At 33.9% G+C, this 25,844-nt stretch overlaps 1 protein-coding gene across 1 annotated transcript in view; it reads left to right on the top strand.

Annotated features, from left to right (window-relative positions):
- Nucleotides 1-232: 232 nt before the first annotated feature.
- Nucleotides 233-25,844, top strand: part of LOC129282076 (transient-receptor-potential-like protein) — a 29,014-nt gene continuing 3,402 nt past the window's right edge. The window contains exons 1-8 of the mRNA XM_054918012.2: nt 233-434; nt 9,832-9,968; nt 16,889-16,994; nt 17,703-17,827; nt 18,483-18,587; nt 22,716-22,816; nt 23,510-23,699; nt 24,902-24,991. Coding sequence (XP_054773987.2) covers nt 9,840-9,968; nt 16,889-16,994; nt 17,703-17,827; nt 18,483-18,587; nt 22,716-22,816; nt 23,510-23,699; nt 24,902-24,991 — 846 coding nt within the window. The 5' untranslated portion in view covers nt 233-434; nt 9,832-9,839. The remainder of the gene's footprint in view (nt 435-9,831; nt 9,969-16,888; nt 16,995-17,702; nt 17,828-18,482; nt 18,588-22,715; nt 22,817-23,509; nt 23,700-24,901; nt 24,992-25,844) is intronic.

The raw sequence follows: 25,844 nt of genomic DNA, 5'->3' as shown, positions 1-25,844 counted from the left end.
ATCATTCCTTGACCGATTTTGATGATATTTTCAGTGTTTTGTTTGTCTGATTTATCTTTATCTGCTCCAATCATATCATTTCAAGCCTGGAGTGCCCCTTTAAACCAGGTCCTATGGAATTCGTAGTGTTTATGTTTTCTATTCATTTTATTCTTCAAAACTCTTTTGATGCCGTCTTATGATATTCCACTAACCTCGATGTGGATAAAGAGGAGATACGGAATGGATAATCAAGGATTATGTAATCAGATCGCCGAACTGTACCAAATAGTATCAAAACAGCACATAGGGGCTTAAATACCCTTTGGAGAAGATGCCTTAATTTACTGAATCTGGTCTAGAAGAGTGATATCTCCTTGGTCTCGGATGATATCCAAGCAAGGCCGTGTGTATCAATGGATTACATGTTTTATGGAGGATTACCGTGAACTAGGGTGAGTTTATGTTCTTTGAATAATGATATATTATTAATAAATATTAATAAATATTATTGAAGATCCTGCCTGAGTTTCAAGTCATATGATTGAGGTCAAAGGTCATTAAGGTCAATTAACTTTGGACATGTTGGAGGTAATTATTAAATTGCTGTCATAACTTTCAAAGTTTATGGATATAGTTTATGAATTGTGGACATAGGGGTAATCAAGTATTACTGCCAAGTCTTAGGTCACATGATAAAGGTCAAATGTCATTTAGGGTTAATGTTTTTTGTGAATAATTATTTTATAGTAGTTTTCAAAGTCAGCACTGCTGCTATATCGCGTAATGCAGGTGAGACTGCCAGAGGCGCTCCACTTGTTTAATGTAAAGCAGTAGAAACATAATTAGATATCTATTAATAGATCTAGTGTAGACCGACATTATCCATTAGATATGTAAGAACCTATCAGCCTAATTTGCATATTAATTAACCATTACTATTTTTGTCGGGTGGCCTTATTTGCCCCTCCGAAATTGGCAAAAGAGGTCGCCTGATTAAAACATATATATGTTGCTGTATTCAGAGTAAAAATAGCTTGATACAATCACTAAACATTTACTAGTAACAATCATAAATTAGTTATTTACCAAACCACTCCTTTTTTAGGATTGATTCGTTAATCCTATCCAATATTATGGGGAAAAAAAACGTTTCTCGAATTGCGTTTTCTACTGTCACAATTATTTATTATTGTGTATATCATGTTTTATTGGTAGTGGACACATTATTATATAATCAAATGTGGTGATGTCTACATTGCATTTAAAAGCTTTAACAGAGGTACCATACAGTGTTAGTTATGTATTAATCCGGGTGGCCTCATTTGCCCATCGTAAATGTTGAGTTCATATAGGCATCCACTCAGAAGAAACGATGAAAAGAATCCTATTTTATGCACGAGGTCTCATAATGAAAGATGAAAAATGAATATGAAAGTTATGAACTTTGTTTTCCGAATACATAGCAATAAAAGCCAGAAAAACTCACTCAAAACCATAATTTGCTCGTGCAAATGGAAATTTGCTAACACCACCTTTCATTGTTCTAACTTCTAACTCCGTCATGCGTGCATCATGAATGCATCATGGATGTATCATGAATGCATCATGAATATTTAGATGGGCTTAAATGAAAGAGGGGAAATTAAAATCAAACTAGCATAGTGCTGAAAATTTCATCAAAATCGGATGTAAAATAAGAAAGTTATAGCATTTCAAAGTTTTGCTCATTTTTCACAAAACAGTGATATACACAACTCAGTGACATGCAAATGAGTCAGTCGATGATGTCCATCACTCACAATTTCCTTTGCTTTTTATTGTTTGAATTATACAATTATTTCAATTTTTACAGATTTGACAATGAGGACCAACATGACTGAATCATATATAATAGTATTAAACAGTGCTAATTCCACATGTTCAGGGAGGAATTAATCGTTGTTTCACTTGACAATGAGGAGCAAATTATAATATTTCATATAATAAAATGCAAAAGAAATAGTGAGTGGATGACGTCATCAGTCTCCTCATTTGCATACCAGCCAGGATGTGCATATAACTATTTTGTTTATTAAGCGAAACTTAAAAATGTCATAACTTTCTTATTTTACATCTGATTTTGATGAAAATTTCAGTGTTATTCTTGTTGGATTTTTCTCTTTTTATTCAAATCAACTTTTTGTTGGGATGGACTTGTCCTTTAATGATTATGATGGCAAAACATCACACTTTATTCCAGTTTCCTTTTTTATGGGACGTACTGTATATATAATATATAATAAGGGTCAACTCAAAGGATGACGCAGGTTTAGTTGAAAAACACACACATACAAAACAATAATACATCGTGTAGCGTTATTAGTCGGGGTAATTATAAGTGCGATTGTGTCCTCTGGCCAAAAGCACTATATGATTCCAGCAATTATTACTATCATTATTATTATTATTGTTATTGTTATTATTATTATTGTTATTATTATCATCATCGTCATCATCATCAACAGTAGTAGTAGTAGTATTAGTAGTAGTAGTAGTAGTAGTAGTAGTAGTAGTAGTAGTAGTAGTAGTAGTAGTAGTAGTAGTAGTAGTAGTAGCACTATTGTTACTATTATTGTCATTAGTTTAGTAGAAGTATAATATGTAGTATAGGTAATATTCGGTATCAGGACAACTACCCCCTGCACAATCACCCCCCGGACAACTACCCCCCGGACAATTACCCCCCGAGGACAATTACCCCCCGGACAATTACCCCCTGAGGTCAACTACCCCCCGAGGACAATTACCCCCCGGACAATTACCCCCCGGACAATTACCCTCCGGACAACTACCCCCGGACAATTACCCCCTAGACAAAGGGAGTGCACAGAGTCATATGTCGGCCGTACGTTTGACGTAAGAAGTACTCAAGGCATTCTCGAGTATCTTGAAATCAAACGTACGCCGTAAGAAAGCTGTAGAATTGAGCTCCATCCATAGGCGGATCCAGGGGGTGCTGAGGGGCCCGGCCCCCCTCCCCTATCGGCAGAGCAAAAAAATGAAAAAAAAGGGGGAAATTGCTTTTTCGATGAGATTAATATCTTGCTCAATATAGGCTGATATGGAGCTTAAAATATCAAGTTTCGGAGTCAATATACAAAACATATTTCATCTCGGATATCGAGCTTTCATTATTTTTAAATTTACAAATTGATTTTTCAAGTGCTCTGTAAAATGTCCGTTTTATGGTCTAAATATTAATATTTTTAGCTCACGCTGCTCGGTCGCATTATTTGATTTGCATAGGCCTACTTCTTTATAAATTTTTACAAACCGTCCTTAAAATGCTCCTTAAACGAATTGTATACTATCATGACTGCCAATTTGTATAGAAAAAACACTGTATTTGATTATGTCATACTGTTTACAATTTAGTAAATTTGGTACTTAATTTCCTTCTTTAATGTTTAATTGCTTTCACCCAAGAATAATACACACAAAAACACCTTTGTAAGTTACAAGGTGTTCTTGTGTGTATTATATTTGCATAACTTTTTTTAGCTTACTGTATTAATAAAGCCACATCTTAATCGGGAATGTGCACCAATTGTTTCATAATTCTTAGCTTCTTGTTAGTTGAACTGTTTTAAAATAACAGATTTATAGGTCTACTTGACAGTGTTAGTGTTGATAGTTGCGTTATCGACTTTCAATATTTCTACCTATGAAGGTGTCTTTTTTACGTTTTATCTATTTGCCTGATTTCATTCCTGAAATTAAACCCAAAATAGATATTTAAAAAAATCAGATCAGTTTGAATCAGAGATATTCAGCATTTGTGATTATTATGACTAATCGTGTTCAATTGTTCTATGAAAACTTAGAATGAGTGCCAGTTTACAAATTTTCTGATGTATATATGCATAGCCAAACGGGAGGTTTCGGGTGCAAGCCCCCCCCCCCCCTGTTACACCCACAAATGTAATAATCGCCCACAAATGTAATAACGCCCACAAATGTAATAACACTTTACCCACAAATGTAATAACGCCCACAAATGTAATAACACTTTACCCACAAATGTAATAACGCCCACAAATGTAATAATGCACTTTACCCACAAATGTAATAATTTTTGATCGCCCACAAATGTAATAATGACTTTACCCACAAATGTAATAAATTTGAAGGGATTTTGGGCGAATCCGTTCTAAACTAAAATCCTATAGTAATGCGTTCATATAGCACAAAAGTGCAAAGTCTTTTTTCCAGACCCGGTTAATAAAACATTATAGTACAAGTCCAAGGTCTTTTTCCAGACCCGGTTGTTTCAAAATTATAATATACGTCCAAAGTCTTTTTTCCAGACCCGGTTGTTTCAAAAATTGTAATATAAGTCCAAAGTCTTTTTTCCAGACCCGGTTGTTTCAAAAATTATAACGCAAGTCCAAAGTCTTTTTTCCAGACCCGGTTAATTCAAAAGTTATAATATACGTCCAAAGTCTTTTTTCCAGACCCGGTTAATTAAAAAATTATGATGTAAGTCCAAAGTCTTTTTTCCAGACCCGGTTGTTTCAAAAATGATAATATACGTCCAAAGTCTTTTTTCCAGACCCGGTTAATTAAAAAATTATAAATGTAAGTCCAAAGTCTTTTTTCCAGACCCGGTTGTTTCAAAAATTATAATATACGTCCAAAGTCTTTAATCCTGACCCGGTTAATTAAAAAATTATAATGCAAGTCCAAAGTCTTTTTTTCCAGACCCCGTTGTTTAAAAAATTATAATGCAAGTCCAAAGTCTTTTTCCCAGACCCGGTTAATTAAAAAATTAAAGTCTTTTTTCAAGACCAGGTTAATTCAAAAATTATAATAGAAGTCCAAAGTCTTTTTTCCAGACCCGGTTGTTTCAAGAATTATAATATACATCCAAAGTCTTTTTTCCAGACCCGTTTAAATTCAAAAATTATAATATACGTCCAAAGTCTTTATTCCAGACCCGGTTAATAAAAAAATTATAACGCAAGTCCAACGTCTTTTTTTCAGACCCGGTTGTTTCAAAAATTATAATATAAGTCCAAAGTCTTTCTTCCAGACCCGGTTGTCTCAAAAATTATAATATAAGTCCAAAGTCTTTCTTCCAGACCCGGTTTTTAAAAAAATTATAATATACGTCCAAAGACTTTTTTCCAGACCCGGTTGTTTGAAAAATTATTATATAAGTCCAAACTAAGATACGATAATGATATTCGAGTGGAATAAAATGAGAATCAAGCTTAGTCTTTTCTCCAGACCCAGTTAATTAAAACTGGTGGAAAAGTAACAAAGACCCCAACTCTCTTATTAATGTTAAATAACATAGAAATATAGTGTAGTCTTTCATCCAGACCCAGATCTTTCAGATAACAAATGAATAATAATAATAATAAATTAGTAATAATAAAAAAGCAAACAAAGACCCACGATCCTATTTATGTAGAATAACATGGAAGTATAGCGCAGTCTTTCCTCAAGACCCAGATCTTTCAAATAACAAATGAATAATAATAATAATAATGAATTAGTAATAAAAAAAAGCCAAAAAAGACCCACGATCCTATTTATGTTGAATAACATGGAAATATAGCGTAGTCTTTCCTCCAAACCCAGATCTTTCGAATAAGAAATGATGAATAATAATAATAAATTAGTAATAATAAAAAAGCAAACAAAGACCCACGATCCTCTTTATGTTGAAAAACATGGAAATATAGCGTAGTCTTTCCTCCAGACCCAATTATTTCAAAATAACCAAAATCATTAAAACAGAATAACAGAATCTATGGACCAACTATCCTTCAAACTAAGAACCTTCAATAAATAAAAGTTTAGAGAGTTTTCTTTATTCAAGACCTTGTCATTTTCAAAAAATAAGATAAATGAAATCCTCATAACTAAGACACAATCATATTCTTGTGCCTGTTCAACATGAATTAGATGATTGGGGGAGTATTTCATCAACATTTATGTCCGACAAGTTGTCAGATCTGACAACTGTCCTTGATGTTGATTGGCTAAGAAGCAGTGCTACCATGGTAAGTGTCGGATAAAACGTCAGACAACTCCTTTCATGAAATGCTCCCCGGGCTCTAAGTTTTGATGTTGTTTTTTTATTATAAATTTCTTTGCCTGGAAAAAAAAGTGAATGTTTAATTACATCATTTAATACAGGATGTTAGGCTGGAAGAGGGATAATTTTTTTTGGTTCTTTTTTTAATAAACTGGTCTGGTCAAATTAAGTATGCGTTATCACAAGGGTTTTATAGTTTGGAAGATGCTGGGGTCTAAGTTTTAAGATTAATGTTTCGCTTAATTTGTATTTTTAAGAGAACTGCGTGATGGTTTAAGACAACATTCTAAGTCCAAGCATTTTAAGTGGGTTTAATTTTGAAGATTGGTCTTAGCTGCGATTTTTTTTCAATATTTGTTTATCTTTTAAATAACCGAGTCTAGACGAAAGACTAAGCATAATACTCGTGTTATTCCACAAGAATAAGAATATGACAAAGTCTTCTGTTTTTAAGATTGTTAAAATCAATTTTAAATTACTGGGTCTGGAATAAAGACAACGCTCTAAACATGTGCTTTTCTACATGCATGGTCTTAATTTGGAGGATTGTTGGTTCTCAGATTAGTTGTTGGGGGTTGGGTTTTATTGATTTTTTATTCTTGAAATAATTGTGTCTGGAGGAAAGTCGATCTTCGACAGTCGGCCTTCATGTTATTCCACAGTAATTTTATTATTGGGTATTCGTTTTAGAATATTTGTAAAAACTATTTTATTTGTTTTAAATAATAACCAAGTCTGGAGAAAGGATGTTTGCTTAACCCATGCATTATTACAATGTTTTGTAGGGGTCGTAGTCATGGGCGGAAATCCCAGGGGGACAGGGGGACGTGTCCCCCCTACTCAAAATAGTAGGGGGACACACTATCAAATGTTCCCCCTACTATTTCTGGTCTTCTATGATGGTAAGAAATTCATCATTCAAAATCGAAATAAAACATGTATTTTAGGACGAGATGACCTTACTTTCGGGTGATAACCCTTTTTTTTTTTTTGCTTGTCAAATTTTCCAGACCCTTGTCCCCCTACCTTTTGGGAGAAATTTTCGGCCCTGGTCGTAGTATTATTTTAAAAAAAATGGGTGTGGGGTAAAGACATATTTTTTTACTGGGTGAAACTTTGGAAAATTGGTCTTAGATTTGAAGTTTTTTAATTCATTTTTTGAATAGCCGGGTCTGGAGGAAAGAGTACGCTTGATTCTCAATTTACCCTTAGCGCATATATTCACAATATACGCCGTATAAGTTAAAACAACAACAAAGACATTAATTCCACTAGTTTTAATTAACTGGGTCTGGAGAAAAGACTAAGCTCGATTCTCATTTTTTATTCCACTGGAATATCATTATCGTATCTTAGTATGGACTTATATAAAAATTTTTGAAATAAACAGGTCTGGAAAAAGACTTTGGACTTATATTAACATTTTTTAAACAACCGGGTCTGGAAAAAAGACTTTGGACTTGTATTGTAATTGTTTAATTATCCAGGTCTGGAAAAAAGACTGCACTTTTGTGCTATATGAACGCAGTGCTATAGGGTTTAGTTTTAATTTTAAGTAACCGGGTCTGGAGAAAAGACTATGCTTGATTCTCAATTTACTCTTAGCGCATATATTCACAATATATGCCATATAAGTTGAAAGAACAACAAAGACATTAATTCCACCAGTTTTAATTAACTAGGTCTGGAGAAAAGACTAAGCTCGATTCTCATTTTTTTTCCCACTGGAATATCATTATTGTATCTTAGTTTCGACTTATATTAAGATTTTTGAAACAACCAGGTCTGAAAAAAAGACTTTGGACTTATATTATAATTTTTGAAACAACCAGGTCTGAAAAAAAGACTTTGGACTTATATTATAATTTTTGAAACAACCGGGTCTGGAAAAAAGACTTTGGACTTATATTATTATTTTTGAAACAACCGGGTCTGGAAAAAAAGACTTTGGACATATATTATAATTTTTGAAACAACCGGGTCTGGAAAAAGACTTTGGACTTATATTATAATTTTTTTAACAACCGGGTCTGGAAAAAAGACTTTGGACTTGTATTGTAATTGTTTAATTATCCAGGTCTGGAAAAAAGACTGCACTTTTGTGCTATGTAAACGCAGTGCTATAGGGTTTAGTTTTAATTTTAAGTAACTGGGTCTGGAGAAAAGACTATGCTTGATTCTCAATTTACTCTTAGCGCATATATTCACAATATATGCCATATAAGTTGAAAGAACAACAAAGACATTAATTCCACCAGTTTTAATTAACTAGGTCTGGAGAAAAGACTAAGCTCGATTCTCATTTTTTTCCCCACTGGAATATCATTATTGTATCTTAGTTTGGACTTATATTAAGATTTTTGAAACAACCAGGTCTGAAAAAAAGACTTTGGACTTATATTATAATTTTGGAAACAACCGGGTCTGGAAAAAAGACTTTGGACTTATATTATTATTTTTGAAACAACCGGGTCTGGAAAAAAAGACTTTGGACATATATTATAATTTTTGAAACAACCGGGTCTGGAAAAAGACTTTGGACTTATATTATTATTTTTGAAACAACCGGGTCTGGAAAAAAAGACTTTGGACATATATTATAATTTTTTTAACAACCGGGTCTGGAAAAAGACTTTGGACTTATAATAATTTTTTAAACAACCGGGTCTAAAAAAAAGACTTTGGACTTATGTTATTATTTTTGAAACAACCGGGTCTGGAAAAAAAGACTTTGGACATATATTATAATTTTTTAAACAACCGGGTCTGAAAAAACACTTTGGACTTATATTTTAATTATTGAAACAACCGGGTCTGAAAAAAAGACTTTGGACTTATATTGTAATTTTTGTAACAAGTGGGTCTGGAAGAAAGACTTTGGATGTATATTTTAATTTTGAAACAACCGGGTTTGGAAAAAGACTTTGGACTTGTACTATAATGTCTTATTAACCGGGTCTGGAAAAAAGACTTTGCACATTTGTGCTTTATGAAGGCATTACTATAAGATTTTTATTTATTACATTTGTGGGTAAAGTCATTATTACATTTGTGGGCGATCAAAAATTATTACATTTGTGGGTAAAGTGCATTATTACATTTGTGGGTGAAATTATTACATTTGTGGGTAAAGTGTTATTACATTTGTGGGCGTTATTACATTTGTGGGTAAAGTGTTATTACATTTGTGGGCGTTATTACATTTGTGGGCGTTATTACATTTGTGGGTGCAACACCCCCCCCCCTCATTTTTCATGATGCAGAAGGCGCCGCTAAACAAAAACAAAAAAGGAAAAAAGAAGAAAGTGAGAGAACAGGAGAAAGAGCAATATAAAAGAGAAAGAAAAAGTTATTAACGTAAGATAAAGTAGAAAATACTTCGGAAACCTGTGCCACCGACCAAAACTTACAATGGGTCCCGCTTAATTCTAAAATTGATGCTGGAGAGAAAGGGGGATTTTCTGAAGGTAATTATCCGGGGGGTAGTTGTCCGGGGGTAGTTGTCCGGGGGTAATTGTCCGGGGGGGTAATTGTCCTCGGGGGGTAGTTGTCCTCGGGGGGTAATTGTCCGGGGGGTAATTGTCCGGGGGGTAATTGTCCTCGGGGGGTAATTGTCCGGGGGGTAGTTGTCCGGGGGGTGATTGTCCAGGGGGTAGTTGTCCTAGAACCGTAATATTCATCGCATACCTGTCAGCACCAATAATGACTCTGGGCATTTCGAATTTAAACAAAAAACAACCTAACGATATCCAATTGTATTACAGATCGGAAGATGTCCAACCATCGGAAAACGTCAAGAGTGGCCAAGCCTACCTTCAAAAGAATCGCTTTGGGTTTAGTAGAGGATATTACCAGAGTAAAGAAACTTTTTAAGGCGATTGATCGTGGAAATCTTATTAAGGTATCGTCAGTCTTTATCTTCAATCTCCTAATTTCTCTTATATTTCCTTTAATCAATGTTATTCTTTATTCAAGCAGCTGTTTCGAGGAGCCGTGGTGTAGTGAATCCGACTCTTGCCTTGTAAACAGAGGGTCGTGTGTTCGAATCCCACCAAGGTCTGGCGTCCTTTGGCAAGGTTTAAATCCACATTTTGCCACTCTCGACCCAGGTGCTAAATGGGTACCCGGTAGCATAGGAAAGTCATTGCAGCTTGTCCAGTACTGTGTGCGCCTCACCGGCGACTGACTGGAATGCTCCCCAAGGAGTGGAGGATGTGCACACATTGTGTGCGGGAATGACTGATTGAATCCGATGACCGGGGTAATAATATATTTGTAAAGCGCTTTGACACGTCGTTCCGATGTATTAAGCGCTATACATGTATTCAAAGCGGAGTATTATTGTTATTATTGTTGTTTAATTTCACGTCATTTATAATGTAATTTATATAACATCTTCTCTTTTGTGTCAAACTTATTCATTAATTGTATATTACATCGTAAAATTGTTTTTTGTATTCATATAGTATATTTTTATAGGTGAAAAGTATTTATGTATTCATGTAGTATCTTTTTTATGAAGGAAAATGAACATGAACTTAAACTTAAGAGTTGCGAAAAACCATAATTTAAATGCCATTTTCGGGTCTACTATTACGCTATCTATTCACGTTAAAAGGCCACCTGTTAATCTCTAAAAGATGGAACTTGAAAGCTTTTGAGGATCAGAAAAATTAGAGGTTTTGTATCAAAACTCTTTTCTCTAACACGAGTCTAGGTATATGATCACATTTACTGTCAGCGTGATCTGTATTGCTATAATTGCGATTATGATGATGCGTATTGGTACAGTGCCATACACAAGTTATAAGTTCATGAAGTAATAAGTTTTTAGTGAAATACTCCAGGTCGCCCGTGCGGTGTACATGGGTGATGTGTCCGTGTCACTTTCGATTGTTCGTGGTCCATTAGATGTCGGCATAAAGCAAAAATTTGAAGAAATATTATAGCCCTTAAAATCACATTATGATAATGATCTCGTGGAACAATACCAACAATATACCGATTAAAAGTTACTATGGTCTTTGTAACTAAGAATATTTGAATGAGAAGCAGTAATAATAATAATAATGATAATAATAATAATAATAATATGTAAAACAGGATCATGGTCCTTCAATTGAAAGTAGCTAACAATTGAATGATTTGAGCAATGTTTATCATTAACCAAAATGTTTTTCCATTTTTCTGGTATACAACTCCAAATTAATTTCGATTCACATAAATAATTTCCTTTTTTCTTTAATTTTGCATGAATACACAGTATATCCAATAGTCCATCGTTGTTAACAATATCTCCAATAACAAGAATGTCTGAGCATACCCAATGCTTCCAAAACAAACACTTATTCTTATACAAAATGTTTTTATTACCCCATAATAACTGTTGCCTAATATCTTCACCTGTATTCTCAAAAGAGGGTTTGTTATTACACATTTTCCAAGCAATTATACATTGACGATAAAATAATGGAAGTTGTTTCATTTCAGGCATTTGACATTCTTTTTCAAAAGACATTTTAAGAACAAGTGAATTCGGTCCAAAGTAATTGAGGTGTAGTTCAGGAAGGAACTTCCATCTAAAATTGTGATCCTTGGTTTCAAATAGATTTTTTAGCCAAACTGTTTTTAGGGCATTACATTGTAAAACAAAATCAGGCATGTTTATTCCTCCTTTTTCAGTTCTACCAATCATTGTTTTTCTTTTTATTTTATCACGCCCTTTCCATATAAATTTAAATATGATTTGTTCAACTTTTTTATTAATGTGATCAAGCATGGGAAATACAGTCATTAAATAAGTTATATTTGAAAGAATTAAAGATTTTAGTACAGTAACTTTTCCGAAAAATGTTAAATATCGGCATTTCCACAATAATACTTGGTTTTCAATTTTTGTTACTTTTTCTTTCCAAGTTTTTTCATAAGCATCAAACATATTTTTACTGAAATACACCCCTAGAGTTTTTATAAACACACTTTTCCAATCAACCTTTTGAAAAAGATTGCTGTTAAAATTTCCAAAGCTAAAACCCGAGCTTTTCGAAACATTTAACGATGGTCCAGCAACTTTGCAAAACCTTTGGACTCTTTCCATTACAGTTTTTAAAGACAGTTCATCCGCTACAAATACTGTGGTGTCATCAGCGAATTGACTTATCTTGATCTCAACTGAATTGTTTACATTATTCGTCAAAATAATACCTTTAATGTTATCATTCTCGTTCAAATCAACTGATAAAAATTATACAACTACTAAAAATAACAGGGCAGACACTGGACAATCTTGTCTTACCCCTCTAGTTAGAGGGAAATAAACTGACTGCCAATTTAAATTCATTATACAACTCTCTGCATCAGCATATAAGGCTTTTATATAACTTATGAAATTATTACCAAAATTAAATTTCTCAAGGGCTCTATAAAGAAAATTCCTATTAACTTTATCAAAGGCCTTTTCTAGGTCCAAAAATAAAATAGCCCCTGATTTTTCATGTTTTGTCATATAATTTATCACATCATCAATAAGTCTTATATTGTTTCCAATAAAACGGCCTTTTAAGTAGGCATTTTGATCAAGCGAAATACATGAACTTAATACTAGTTTCAATCTATCTGCCAAAACTGATGCCAGTATTTTGTAATCAGTGTTTAAAAGACTGATAGGCCTCCAGTTGGATAGTATATCTTTTCGTCCCTTTTTATGCAAAAGTGTAATAACAGCTTTATTTTGGCTAACTGATAAATTCCCAACTGATAACGAATGGTTAAATAAATTTAATAATATAGTTTTTAAATGATCCCAAAAACATTTGAAAAATTCAAACGTTAAACCATCTGGACCTGGACTTTTACCAAGTTTTGAATTTTGGATAGCTTTATTACATTCATGAATCGTAAGTGTGCTATCACACATTAATTTCTGTTTTTCGTTTAATGAATTTTCTATGTGAATATTTTCAAAATAATCATTTATATCCTTACTTTCTATATTTTCCGATTTTGAAAAAAGTTCTGAGAAGTAATCCACCTCAGCAGTCAAGATATCGTTTTGACTTATACAAACTTTACCATTGTGTTCCACTTTAAACAAATTCTTCTGTTGATAATTTCTTTTTTCAAGACCTAGAAAATTTTTTTTATTACGTTCCCCCTCTTCGTACCACTTTATTTTGGATCTCACCAAAGCTCCATGCACTTTATAATCATAGAGATTATTTAGTTCTCTTCGTATTTCTTTAATTTCTTGATTCTGTTTAGTAGATATAAATTTCTGCTTGGTAAGATGGTCAAGTCTTTGTTGTAAATTTAATTGTTTACATTTTGTATTGTTAGATTTATCTATACAAAAATATATTGATTTTTGTTTAACCTCTTTTTTAAATAAATCCCAAAGTAATCTTATATCAGCTACTTGATTATTAATATTTTCCCCAAGGTCTTTTATTAGAGCAATAATGATTTTTTTGTATTCAGAGTCTTGTAACAAAGAGTTATTAAGTTTCCATAGACCTTTGCCCTTTCTGAATTTATTGAATTCAATTTTTATAAGAACTGGATTATGATCAGATAAAAATCTCCCTATTATATTGCAATTGATAATATTATTCTTAAGTCTATCAGAAACTAAGAAAAAATCTATTCTTGTCTCAATAGGAGACTGTCGTATTAGTTGATGAGTAAATTCGATAGAGTTGGGATGTTTGAGTCTCCAGATATCAACGAAATCTCTTAACTCAGACTGTTCTCTTAGGTACTTTGCATCCGAAAAATCTTTCGAAATCCCTCCTCTTTTGTCAGATCTATAGTTTAAAACAGTATTGAAATCGCCACCAAAAATAACACAATCACTAGGAAGGATATTGTCATCTAAGAAGGCAAAACAAGATTTGAAAAAAATCCTTCTATTTGTCAAAATATTCGGAGCATAAATATTAAGTAGCCATAGCGACTCACCACCATATAATATGTTAACAGCATTTGATCGACCTTCATGGAAGGATATATGATTAAGAACTTCAACTGAGTGACAATTTATTAGGATACTCGTACCACAACTGTTTGAAGTTCCAATAGAGTGGTAAGACAGACCTTTCCAATCAAATTTGTCATGAACCTGAATAATTTCTTTTGTAAAATGAGTTTCTTGAAGAAAAAGAATTTGAATCTTCTTATCTTTTGCCCATTTATACAGTTTTAGTCTCTTTTTCCTTTCTCTTAATCCTTGACAATTAATTGTCAAGATACTTAATTCCATCGTTTTCATGATTCTTAAGCTGTGTTATATGCATCTTCATAATCTTCTTCAGAACTCAGTCGAATAAATTCTTCCTTCTCTGGCGTGTTTTTAGAATGCCTTCTTTTTCTCTTTTTCTTCTGTTTTACTCGATGTTGATTTTCGTTGCTACGGGCACGCGCTTGTTTAATGACTTCGTCGAGCGTTATTTGCTTGACCGTGCCTGACCTTTCACCAACGAGACTACTAGTGCGTGTATATGCTAATTCCTCTATCGATCCTTGCGGAGTTGCTACCTGTACGTCGCAAACATCTTCGCTGGCATATTTTGAAGTGGGCGCCATCTGCGCATTGCGTTCATTCACGATCACATGGTCACTGTCGTCTGGTTGGGAAGAACCTTCCGTAAAGGCAGTGCACCGGGGGTCGCCTCTCTTATGCCCTGGAAGGGAGCAATCGTAACATGTAATCTGATTTTCTCGACACTCGCGAGCGTAATGACCTTCTTTCAAACATTTGTTACATCTGATGTTTTCTTTCATTTTGTTTCTGTCACTCGATTCCTTTTGCTCTTTATGGTAGATTTTTGCACGAAATCCTACGATTTCAACCGTATTAGGTAACGGGGACGTCGGTATTTCCATGAAGATAAACCTCCTCCCCGTTTTGAAACGAGTAAGCTTTCCGTCAGAATCTCTCGCACACTCATATTTCACTTCAGTTACTGGTTTCAGTCCTCTTTTTATGAAAGTAGACTTTATGTCACTGTTGGCAACAGATAGTGGTACGTCACTAATGAACACTTTAGTGGTAGGCTTCTCACTAGTGTGAAGGTATGGGTTAGCGTCCATAAGATCTATCTGCTGACTTCTGATGGATAAACCAGTGACAAGTAGTTTTTGTCTAGACTTTTTATCAAGTGGATAGATACGCCATAGATTCCTGATTCTCTGAGCTTTATCAATGGTGGAATCACCACAAACTCTCTCTGCAGCAAGACACACTTCATAAACAGACACTTCATTCACACCATCTAATAAGTCACTGTTTTTGAAAAAAACAGGCAAAACTCTAGGTGTAGTACCCCCGGGTTTTGGTTGGGCGTTCACATTAGCCATAATATGCCGGATAGCTTAACTAGATACAGTGTTCGAAGAGTATCGCAGCGGTGAACTCCCGGGTGTATCAATCAAGAGAACCCGTTTCGTTTTAAAACTCACAGCAAACTCACCACTAAGTGTCTTTTCTATCATAGAAATGGTCTCAAAAATCTGCAAAAGGCTGATATCCAGACAAACAGGATTTAAAGTTCCATATAGTTCGAAAAGTATATCACAGATGTAAGAAAACTCACCAAAATCCAAGAAAAAATAAGACGGCTATTCGGAACCGTGGCGTCCGTCACAGTCGGCCATCTTAAAAAAAGCCATGATCCTGTTTTACATATAAAACAAAGTAAACATTTATCTGTTAAACTTTCTAAAAGATTATACAATTTTCTTGTGGATAAAAAGTTTATAACCCCAAATGTTGAACAATATTGGTCACTTTATTTCAAAGAAAATTTGATTTGGAACAATATCTGGAAAGAAAAAGTTACTTTCATTGAAGAATTTCGTTTAGCTGAATTCAACTTTAAATTTTTGTATAAACTTTTGATGTCAAATGAATATTTGTTTCGATTTAAATTGGCAGAATCTCCACTCTGTTTTAAATGTAAAACTATTGAAAACTATTATCACTTATTTTATGATTGCCATTATTCTAGACTCTTTTGGTTAAAATTCAGTAACTTTTGTGTTAACATTAATCTGAATATTAAAAATGTGGATATTAGTTATGAAGACATTGTGATTGGTAGACACGGTGGTAATGGACACAACGTTATATCTTTCTTTAATGTATTAATCAATTTAGCTTCTTATACAATTTTTCAACAAAAAAGAAAATCAAATTTTAAAGAAATATTTGAAATTTTCTTAGAAGAAATAAAATGGAGAGCAAATATAAAAAAAAGTATTTTTTGGAAAAATTGTAAAACAAAGATTGAAAAGTCAATTTAGGCATTATGTTTGCTTACTATTGAACATGTATCTAAACATTTTTCTTGCTATATTTGTATAATGTTGTCAATTTTTATGTTGAATTCTAATGTATATCATGCTGTTGTTTATTATTTTTGTTCAATATACAGTGACGATGTAAATGAGAACATACAAATTAAAAAAAAAAAAAAATAAATAATAATAATAATAAGTATTTCTAATGCGCACTTTCTAATGAATCATTACTCAAGGCGCTATATAATAAATAAACAAAAACATTGGAAATATTCATAATGAAAATCATCAAACATAATATTCATATAACATGTATGAGGAAAAAACAAGGACTTTTCTATATGATTATGAAAATTACATAATGTTTAATGAAACTAGCATGATTAAGTTATTTTAAATGCTCTTTGACTTCATGTTCATCAATCATATTGTCTTTCTGTTTGTTTTTGCTGCTTAAAATTTGTTTTTATTCATTTTATTTCATGTAATTAATATTTTGTTCATTGTGTGTTCCCATGGTTACAGGTTCAGCGTTTATTGAGAGAAATACTAGCTAACGGGGCAACGTTGGACATCAGAGATAAAGCAGGCACGAATACTTATGCATATGCCATCAGTGCAGGAGTATCTCGTAAGAATAATACTTAATGGTTTATCTAGGATGCATGGTATGAGATTTTGAATAGGGGGTGCCAGTTTGTAAAAAAGAAAATTGACAAGCAAAAAAAAAACCCTCCCAATTGAAAGTGATTACGGTCACCCCTTGTACCCTCTCTCCCCCAGGCCATGGGGATTAGTGGGCTTGTCCACGGGCCCCAATTTCAGGGGAGCACAAAAGACAAAACGTATAAAGAATCGACACGAATAGAAAAAAAAAAGAGAAAGAGGGTATGGAAAACCCCTCTGAACTGCTGAAGGGGTAATTTTAAGGATCTATTGGTTTTATAAGTTGGAAGGGAAGGAGTGATAATTCCAAGCCCCCCCCCCCTCGATACTTGAAAAGCATTTCTTTTAAGTGTATGTTAATGTGGTACTCGCTTCCAAATGTTGGGGCAGGAAGGGGGATATTTGCGCTGGGCGCTATCTCTCCCAATGACTATAGGTCCTACTCACTATTAGAGAGAGTTAGATAACTTAGATAATGCGGCTGTTTGAGTATTCTATCGAATAACGTTATATCTTTTCCATTTTACCAATCATATATCAATATTCTTAGTGCGTCGAATATACATGATCATATCACAAAATGGATAAGGGACGATCAGATCATTTTAAAAAAGTATCAGATGTAATTATTTTTATTTGAAATGCCTCTTTTTCTTTACGTTTATTTATCTAGCTGCTGTCGAGATATTGTTACGTTACAATGTGCCTCTGGGGGATGCCCTCTTGCGGGCATGTGTTGCATCTTATGATGAAGCAGCCAAGATTATCATCAGACACGCTATGAAACTGCCAGATAAGGTTAGAGTTAACTTGGAATACATTTGACATGGTCTAAGGTAGAGGAAGGATTTTTTTCTAACGCGTGAAATTTAGATTTGGAGGATTATACAACGCGTCACAGAAGGGGGGGGGGGGGAAAGTTTATAGTCTCTTCTTTCATCCGGAGGAAGTCAGATGAAAGTTACTTCAAGGATGAGTGAGTAAAAACAATCCGAAGAGAAGGATTCCAAAATCATTTGACGAACGGTATAAGTCTCAAAAGTTTCATATCTGCTCTTTACTATGGTATCTGAAACAAAGCAAATGACCAAGAATTTACAAAACCGTGTTTCATAAAAAAATAAAGCTTGAATATCCATAAGTTTATTAAACGAAGGCGATTTACAGGCTAGCTGTCTGACTATACGCCCTGTTCTGCATGCTGTAGGTCGGCCATGTATAAAATATATCGCTAACAATGCCATTGCAACCGTAGGCAATTAGTGAAACTCATTTCCGTTTGATGAAACTTTCATGGAAGTAATATTTTCAAGAAATTGAATTTTGTTATATTTTGGTTATCTTAGTTGATTGACGGTATTTACATGACTGTGTTACAGTAAAAATGTGTGTTGTAATTATCCAAGTAATTAATGTTTGTGATGAAATTGAACTGATATGCGTTTTATTTTAGGAGAGAAAAGCTATCATCGAATGCCACTGTGATAATGATGACTATATCAAATCATTGACACCTCTAAAGATGGCTGCTATGAGAAACAACTTTAACGTGGTTTCGGTAAGTACCTTATCCCCCTCTAGTATACATTTCAGGGGCAGCGAAACTGCCGGGGTGGGGGTGGGGCTCCGCCACGCCCCAAACTTTCTTCAATGAAAGGTGAAAAATAATCCCTAAAAACGGCCATGTGTATGTTGTGTTTGTTGCTTTGTCAGTCCCCAAACTTTAAAACCCGTTCTTTGGTCCCTTTATTCCTGGCCATTATTTCAGAAGTCACTTTAGGAAGCTTTGAGAGGTATATGAGATGGAAAGGCCAAAGCAACATTTTTTTTTTTATTTCATGGCCGTTTGTCTCGAGAGTGTTCAGAATACTTTAATGTTTTTTCGACCCTTTGCATCTCTTAATATACACTACATCTTAAACTCTTTGACAGTTTGATGGTTGTTTTGCTTGCATCCTGCCAGTTTAATCCTTATTTTGGAAGAACCTGCCTGGTGACACGACGGATGCTCCTGCGACATTTGCTCGGGTCTGAATATCTCGGATGGAATTTAGTTAGAGTTACGATAGTAATAGAGTTTTGGGGTCAGAGTAATGTAAAGATTAGGATAAGGGTTTATTTAGTTTTGGAGGCTAGGATTTAGGTTTGGCTTAACATGCAGTTTTCACATCGGAGCAATTGTCGCCAGAGCAAATGTCATAGAACCACTTTTACATATTCACCACTTCGGCCCATCCCGTTGTGCGCCGTAGGTGGCGGTATATCCGAATTGCTACTAGCATGAAAAACTACAGACCAATAACACTTCTTAATGTAGACTACAAAATATTGTCAAAAGTTTTAGCTAAAAGGGTAAAAGAGGTACTAGGGGACATTATTCATTATGACCAAGTAGGGTATGTTAAAGATAGGAATATTGGAGAGGCAGTGAGGTTAATAGACGATGTATTCTTTCAATACTTATATCAGCCAGTAGGATTTGTAATTGCTGTAGATTTCGAAAAAGCATTTGATTGTATATCACATAGACTTCTATTTAAAGCATTGGAATCTTTTGGTTTTGGTAAAGTATTGTGCTCTTGGGTTAGAATTCTTTATAATGACGTTAGTAGCTGTGTGATGAATGGGGGACACTCAACTGGATATTTTGAGGTTAAAAGAGGAGTAAGACAAGGAGATCCCCTCTCTCCTTATTTATTTATTATAGCTATTGAATTACTTGCTAATTCTATTCGAAATGATCCGGGTATTGAAGGGATTGGGTTTGGTGAAAGAAAAATAAAACAAGTATTGTACGCAGATGATTTTACATTGTTTCTTAAAGACACGTACTCACTTAATAGGGTGAAGAAAGTCTTCGGAGAGTTTGAGAAATTGAGTGGTTTGAAAATAAACATGGATAAGACAAATTTTATGTGGTTGGGGGAAGAATGTGATAGGCCGGTTTTACCTCTGTTTGGACATAGAATGCAATATATACAAATTTTAGGGGTATATTTTTCACGAGACTCCAAAATAAAAGATGACCTAAATTATAAAGAAATTTTGAGTAAAATCAAAAGATTAATCGGATGGTGGATGCAACGAGATCTGACAATGTTTGGTAAAATTAGATTGTTAAAAATGCATGTATTTTCAAAATTAAATTATGTTTCTTCTCTTATTTCAGTTCCTCAAAATATCTTTAAAGAAATTGAAAAGATTTCTTTTAATTTCATTTGGGGTGGAAATGACAGAATAAAACGGAAAATTCTATATCAAGATTATTGTGCAGGGGGACTCAAAGTAACTAATTTTGAAGTTTTCATTAAAACTCAGAGAATTATGTGGATTAAAAGGCTGCTGTACGGTGAGAAATATTTAGGTTGGAAAGTAACCTTTGACTACTTTTTTAGATCATTGGGAGGCCGGAGTATATTTCTTTGTAATTATGATGCAAATAAAATGGACTTACAAGGTATACCAATATTTTATAAAGATATGTTGAAAGCATGGCAAGATTTGGATCAATGTAGAAACTTTGAGGAAAACAAGATCAATCCTGTGATTTTTAACAACAGATTTATATGTCTTCATAATAAACCGTTTTTTGATGTTGAACTCTTTCGGAAAGGTATATTTCAAGCATCAGATATTATTGTAGGAGGTCAACTAAGACCAGTCTCATATTTCCATAACCGGGGTTACACTGCTGATAATCTGCTGATGATTCAAAGAATTTTTTCTGTGATTAAAAAAGAATGGATACAAAGTGATTTTATAGTTATAGATAGTGAAAATTTTCAAATAGAACTGAAGATCTTTGGTTACCTACATAAATTTATGGATTTAAAAGCCAGATATATATATAATTACTTTATTGAGCAATTTCAAAAAGAGTACACTCTAAAGGTTTATGATGGACATTGTGAATATGATCTTGGAATAGGGGAGTTGAAAGAAACCTTTACAAGATTGAAGAATGCTTTTATATGTAGTAAACAAAGGGAGTTTCAGTACAAACTATTACACGGGGTAGTGTATACAAAAGAAAAGCTCTTCCAATTTGGTTTTGAGTCAGACAATTTTTGTTCTTTTTGTAAACAACAGGTAGAAACATACCAACATTTATTTTTAGATTGTTTAAAGGTTAAACAGTTATGGAAGGAGGTCATCAAAAAGCTTCATTTAAAGGAAGTTAGGATTGATGATTGGAAAACAATTTTCATCGGTCTATCTGGTAAATGTGTGAGAATACATGCAATAAACTGTATAATCTTTCTGCTAAAACATATAATTTTTATTTCCAGAGAAAAGGGCGAACCACCGTCCGTACAAAAAACAACACATATGATTAAAGGTTACAGAAAAGAAGAATATAATATAGCCAAGAAAACAGGGAATTTGGGAGTACACTTAAGAAAATGGGAACAAATTGGTGCATTTCTTTGACTTATCATTTATCGTATTCTATTTTATTTTATTATTTTTTTTCTTCTCAATGATACAAAGTTACAGATCGACAGACCAGAACGGATGTGCTACCTGTTGTATGATGTGTGTGCGTGAGGGTTTTTGTGTGCGTGTATGTGTGTGAGGGTGCGTGGGTGAGTGAAAGATCATATATATTTAATCTTCCTCTTAAAGGAGCATAGAGTTTCATGAAAAAAGTAGTTTATTTGATTTGACATAATTTTGAAATAAAAAATATTGAAATAATTTTATGCTATATTATGTACTTTTTGGGGAAAAAAAATGGTTCACATTGTCATAGAAGAGAAATTTGGCAGTTTAATTTCATTTGTAATAATTTTTAAAAATATTTGTAATCTCATTGATATTGATATATTTATTTGTTTGATTGTTTATTGATTGTATAGATGCAAAGAATATTTATTTATATGAATTGTGATTGTCAACTTATTGATTTGAAAGAGGAAGAAAATAAAATATTATTCAAAAAAAAAAAAATGATTAAAGAATTATAATGACTATGGTGACACAGAGGGTTGATAGTCAATGGAACGTGAACAATACTATTGGGTTTAGCAAGATAATTGATGTGGATAAAAAAAACAATATTTTTTATAAGAAAGTAAAGCTAAATACATCTCGCAACTCACTGTCATAATAGATGGGCTTTACTAATTCCGGCTTTATGTTTGCTGTATTCATGCAATTCACTGTAAGTGAGAAAAGGGTGCTAAATGCATTGTTTTGGGGGCTTGCTACTGAAAAATGCTAATTTGCATACTGAGAGAAGTAACTTTGCATCTCAAAAGGTGTAGCTTTGCCCCCTTTAGAGTCCATAATGTATATAACTGAGATAGATAAAAATGAGCGGGGAAATATTCGTATAGTCTATAATGATGTTTCCTTTTAATAAAAGCCTCGTTTCTATATATCTTCCATGCTGAAATGGTAGTTATACTTATACCTTGGTCACATTTGTTCTACGGCGGCCGTACGGCGAGTCGAAAACAGCCGTTTTAACATTTGTTTGTGCCAGCAGCTACATAGGTGGTTCTAGTAAAAAATGAATAAAACGGCTGTATTCGACTCGCCGACGGCCGCCGTAGAGCAAATGTGACCTTGGTATTACTAGGCTTGTTGGAAGTGTGTGAAATGATTTTAAACAGTCCAATATTATTTCCGCTTTAAAAAAAGTCATCTTCCTTGTCTCCACTTTTTTGTTCTCTATATCAAGCTTTTACTGAAAGCAGGAGCTGAAAGGATTGAAGAACCGAAACTGGAGAGGCTAGCTGAAGCTACTCTGAAAGAGGTTGTCGAGTATCTAGATATCTATAGGTAAACCAATAGAGTTATTGGCTTTTGATTTTGCCATTTTTAAGTTAACATAACATCTGAATTTATTGCATATTTGAGAGAGAATTTTGGTATAGTTGATCCAATTAAAGTGCTTTTTAACTGATTTTATACCTTTTATCAATTTCTACTTCATCCTACCGTGAGAGTAACAAAAAACCTTGACACAATTTAAGGAAAAAAAATATTCATGAACACATAATTATTATAATAGCTTGAACGAGTACCTTCTCCAAAATAAATTGATACCATACTTACGCTGTTTTTGTTAACGCTTGGATAATCACGAGGAACTATCATTGCAAATTTATTATTCAAACATTTTTTTTAGACTGGCCCCTGGTAACTAATCACAGACAACCATGCAGGATTCCGGACCAAGAGTAGTTGGTTAAAAATATAAATTTCGTTGGTTAATTGTCGATTGGTCAACACCCATTTGTCGACTCTCTGGTTCATCTCATCTCAGATAATCAGTAATGTAATCCTATTTTGTCTGCAAACATTTTCGTCTAATTACCTTCTGATAAAATTGTCACTTGTATACTTACAATTTTGTCTAACTCCTATTTAGGATAATACACTTTCTAAACTTTCATTGGATTTTGCATTAGGATAGAGGAGAAACTATCAAAGAATAATAATTTATAATGTATTTGCCTTATTGCAATACAGAGCGTTGTCAAGCCCAGCATACCTTTGTCTGGCCCATCGTAATGCATTGAGTGATGCCTTCACACTCACCGGTAGATTGAGGAACATTGGTAGATCGTGGGAGGCTGTCAACAAAGAGTTCTTTGGTCTCGCCGACCAAGTAGAAAAGTTCTGTGCATCACTCCTTGATCATATCTCAAATTCTGTCGAAGTAAGTAAAAATGATTTGCATTGGCTCAATGGGAAATATTGAATTTTTGCATTAGTTCACATGATGATGATTATAATGATGGTGGCGGCGACAGTGTTTACGACGAAGACGATGGTAATGATGACGACACTGATGATGACGACGATTGTAATGGCGATCATGCTGGTGATGATCGGCTGATGATGAGGGTGGTGTAGTGGTGATGATGATGTTTATGACGATGTCAACCTTCCTCTGTATAACTTCGTCTCTATCCCCCTTTTTTTATGACATAATAGCTTTTTTTTACAAAGCTGTATAAAGGGTCCATATGCAGGTATCACCCCTGAACGTTTAGAAGACGTATGTTGGGCCTTGGCAAACAGTTTACTCAATCAAATGTCTTGATAGCTTGGATTACTTATTTTTTCTAATTCTCCAGTAAAGAATTTGAAATTTTGATATGTTGCATTGTTAACATTGTGCTATTCTGGAATACTTGATAAAAACATGGTAGGGTCCATGATACAAAGAAATGGGATTAAAGGAGAAAATTACTTTCCACGGACAGTACGCCGGCATACGCTGGCTGAAAAGTGATGGGGGTGTTTTACAAATATTTAAGTATGATTTATATAGTCGCACTTGAATGCCTTTTTGCGTGCGTTAAAAAAAGGCATTACCGCATTGCATGGGAGGAAATCCCAGGGGGGGGGGGGTTGTGTCCCCCCTACCAAAAAATAGTGGGGCACAATATCAAATATCAAATGTCCCCCTAACATTTTTGGTATCTTATGATGCAGAAAAATACATCCCTTCACAATTGAAACAATACATGTATTTTGGACTAAATGACCTTACATTTTTGGTGAAAACCTTTTTTTTCTTTCTTTTTTCTTTTTGGCTTGTCAAATGTTGTTTGGGTTAAAATGACCATACATTTTTGGTGATAACCTTTTTTTGTTGTTGAATTTTCCAGGCCCTGGTCTCCCTTTTTTGGGGACAGATTTCCGCCCATGCCGCATTGGTGAGATCATGCCAAAAGGACACGCCTGACTGTGTATTGATCAATAAGATTGTACGTTGCATATCACTTACGCGTCGGCACCAAGTCATACTTAAATCTTTGTGAAACACCCCCCCCCCCTCCAGGTGTGACAGCAAGTAGTGTGCATATAAACGTTTACGTTTAATGTCCCTGTATAATAATCATCTTGTTTCAGCTTTCGACGCTGCTCAGTCAGAGCGATAACCCGGAAGTAGCTCATGCCGTTGCGCAGGTGCAGAAGGCCGTCGATTTTCAACAGAAAGCAGTAAGTTTTTAAAGGACAAGTCCACCCCCGCAAAGAGTTGAATTTAATAAAGAGAAGAAAAAATACAACAAGAATAACACTGCAAATTTCATCAGAATCGGATGTAAAATACGAAAGTTATGACATTTTGAAGTTTCGCCTAATTAACAAAACAGTTATATGCACATCCGGTTCGGTATGCAAATGAGGAGACTGATGACGTCATCCACTCACTATTTCTTTTGCATTTTATTATATTAAATATTTCCATTTTCTCCTCATTGTCCTTGAAAGAAGGTTTCATTCCTCCCTGAATACGTGGAATTACCATCGCCTTAACATTTTATGGTTCAGTCAAGTTGGTCCTTATTGTCAAATCTGTAAAAATTGAAATATTCTATATTTCAAACAATAAAAAACAAACGAAATAGTGAGTGAGGGACATCATCGACTCTCTCATTTGCATGTGAGTTGTGCATATAATTATTTTGTGAAAAATAAGCGAAAGTTTAAAATGTCATAACTTTTTTTAATTTTACATCCGATTTTGATGAAATTTTCAGTGCTATGATTGTTTGATTTTTTTCTGTTGAACTTTAAGGATATTCCCTCTCTAAGTTGTAATATCATTTACTCGACCATAATAAATTCCTTGACGGTGAAAACAGTAACCGTTTTTCTCTGTCAGTAAACTTCCTTCATAACTACCCATGAAAAATATATAGAATAGCTATTTTTGTTTATCAGTTACTCTACGCTAAAAAAGGGATTGGCCAAAATAAGTCATTTTGTTGGAAAACTAACATGACGCGTTATACTTGTCCGGCATTGGGATTATTGTGTTACATGATGACTTTGACTAGAGCACATAGAA

This window comes from Lytechinus pictus, chromosome 18 (assembly GCF_037042905.1).
Source record: "Lytechinus pictus isolate F3 Inbred chromosome 18, Lp3.0, whole genome shotgun sequence".
Taxonomy (NCBI): Eukaryota; Metazoa; Echinodermata; class Echinoidea; order Temnopleuroida; family Toxopneustidae; genus Lytechinus; species Lytechinus pictus.
This window is presented reverse-complemented; position numbering and strand designations above follow the sequence as displayed.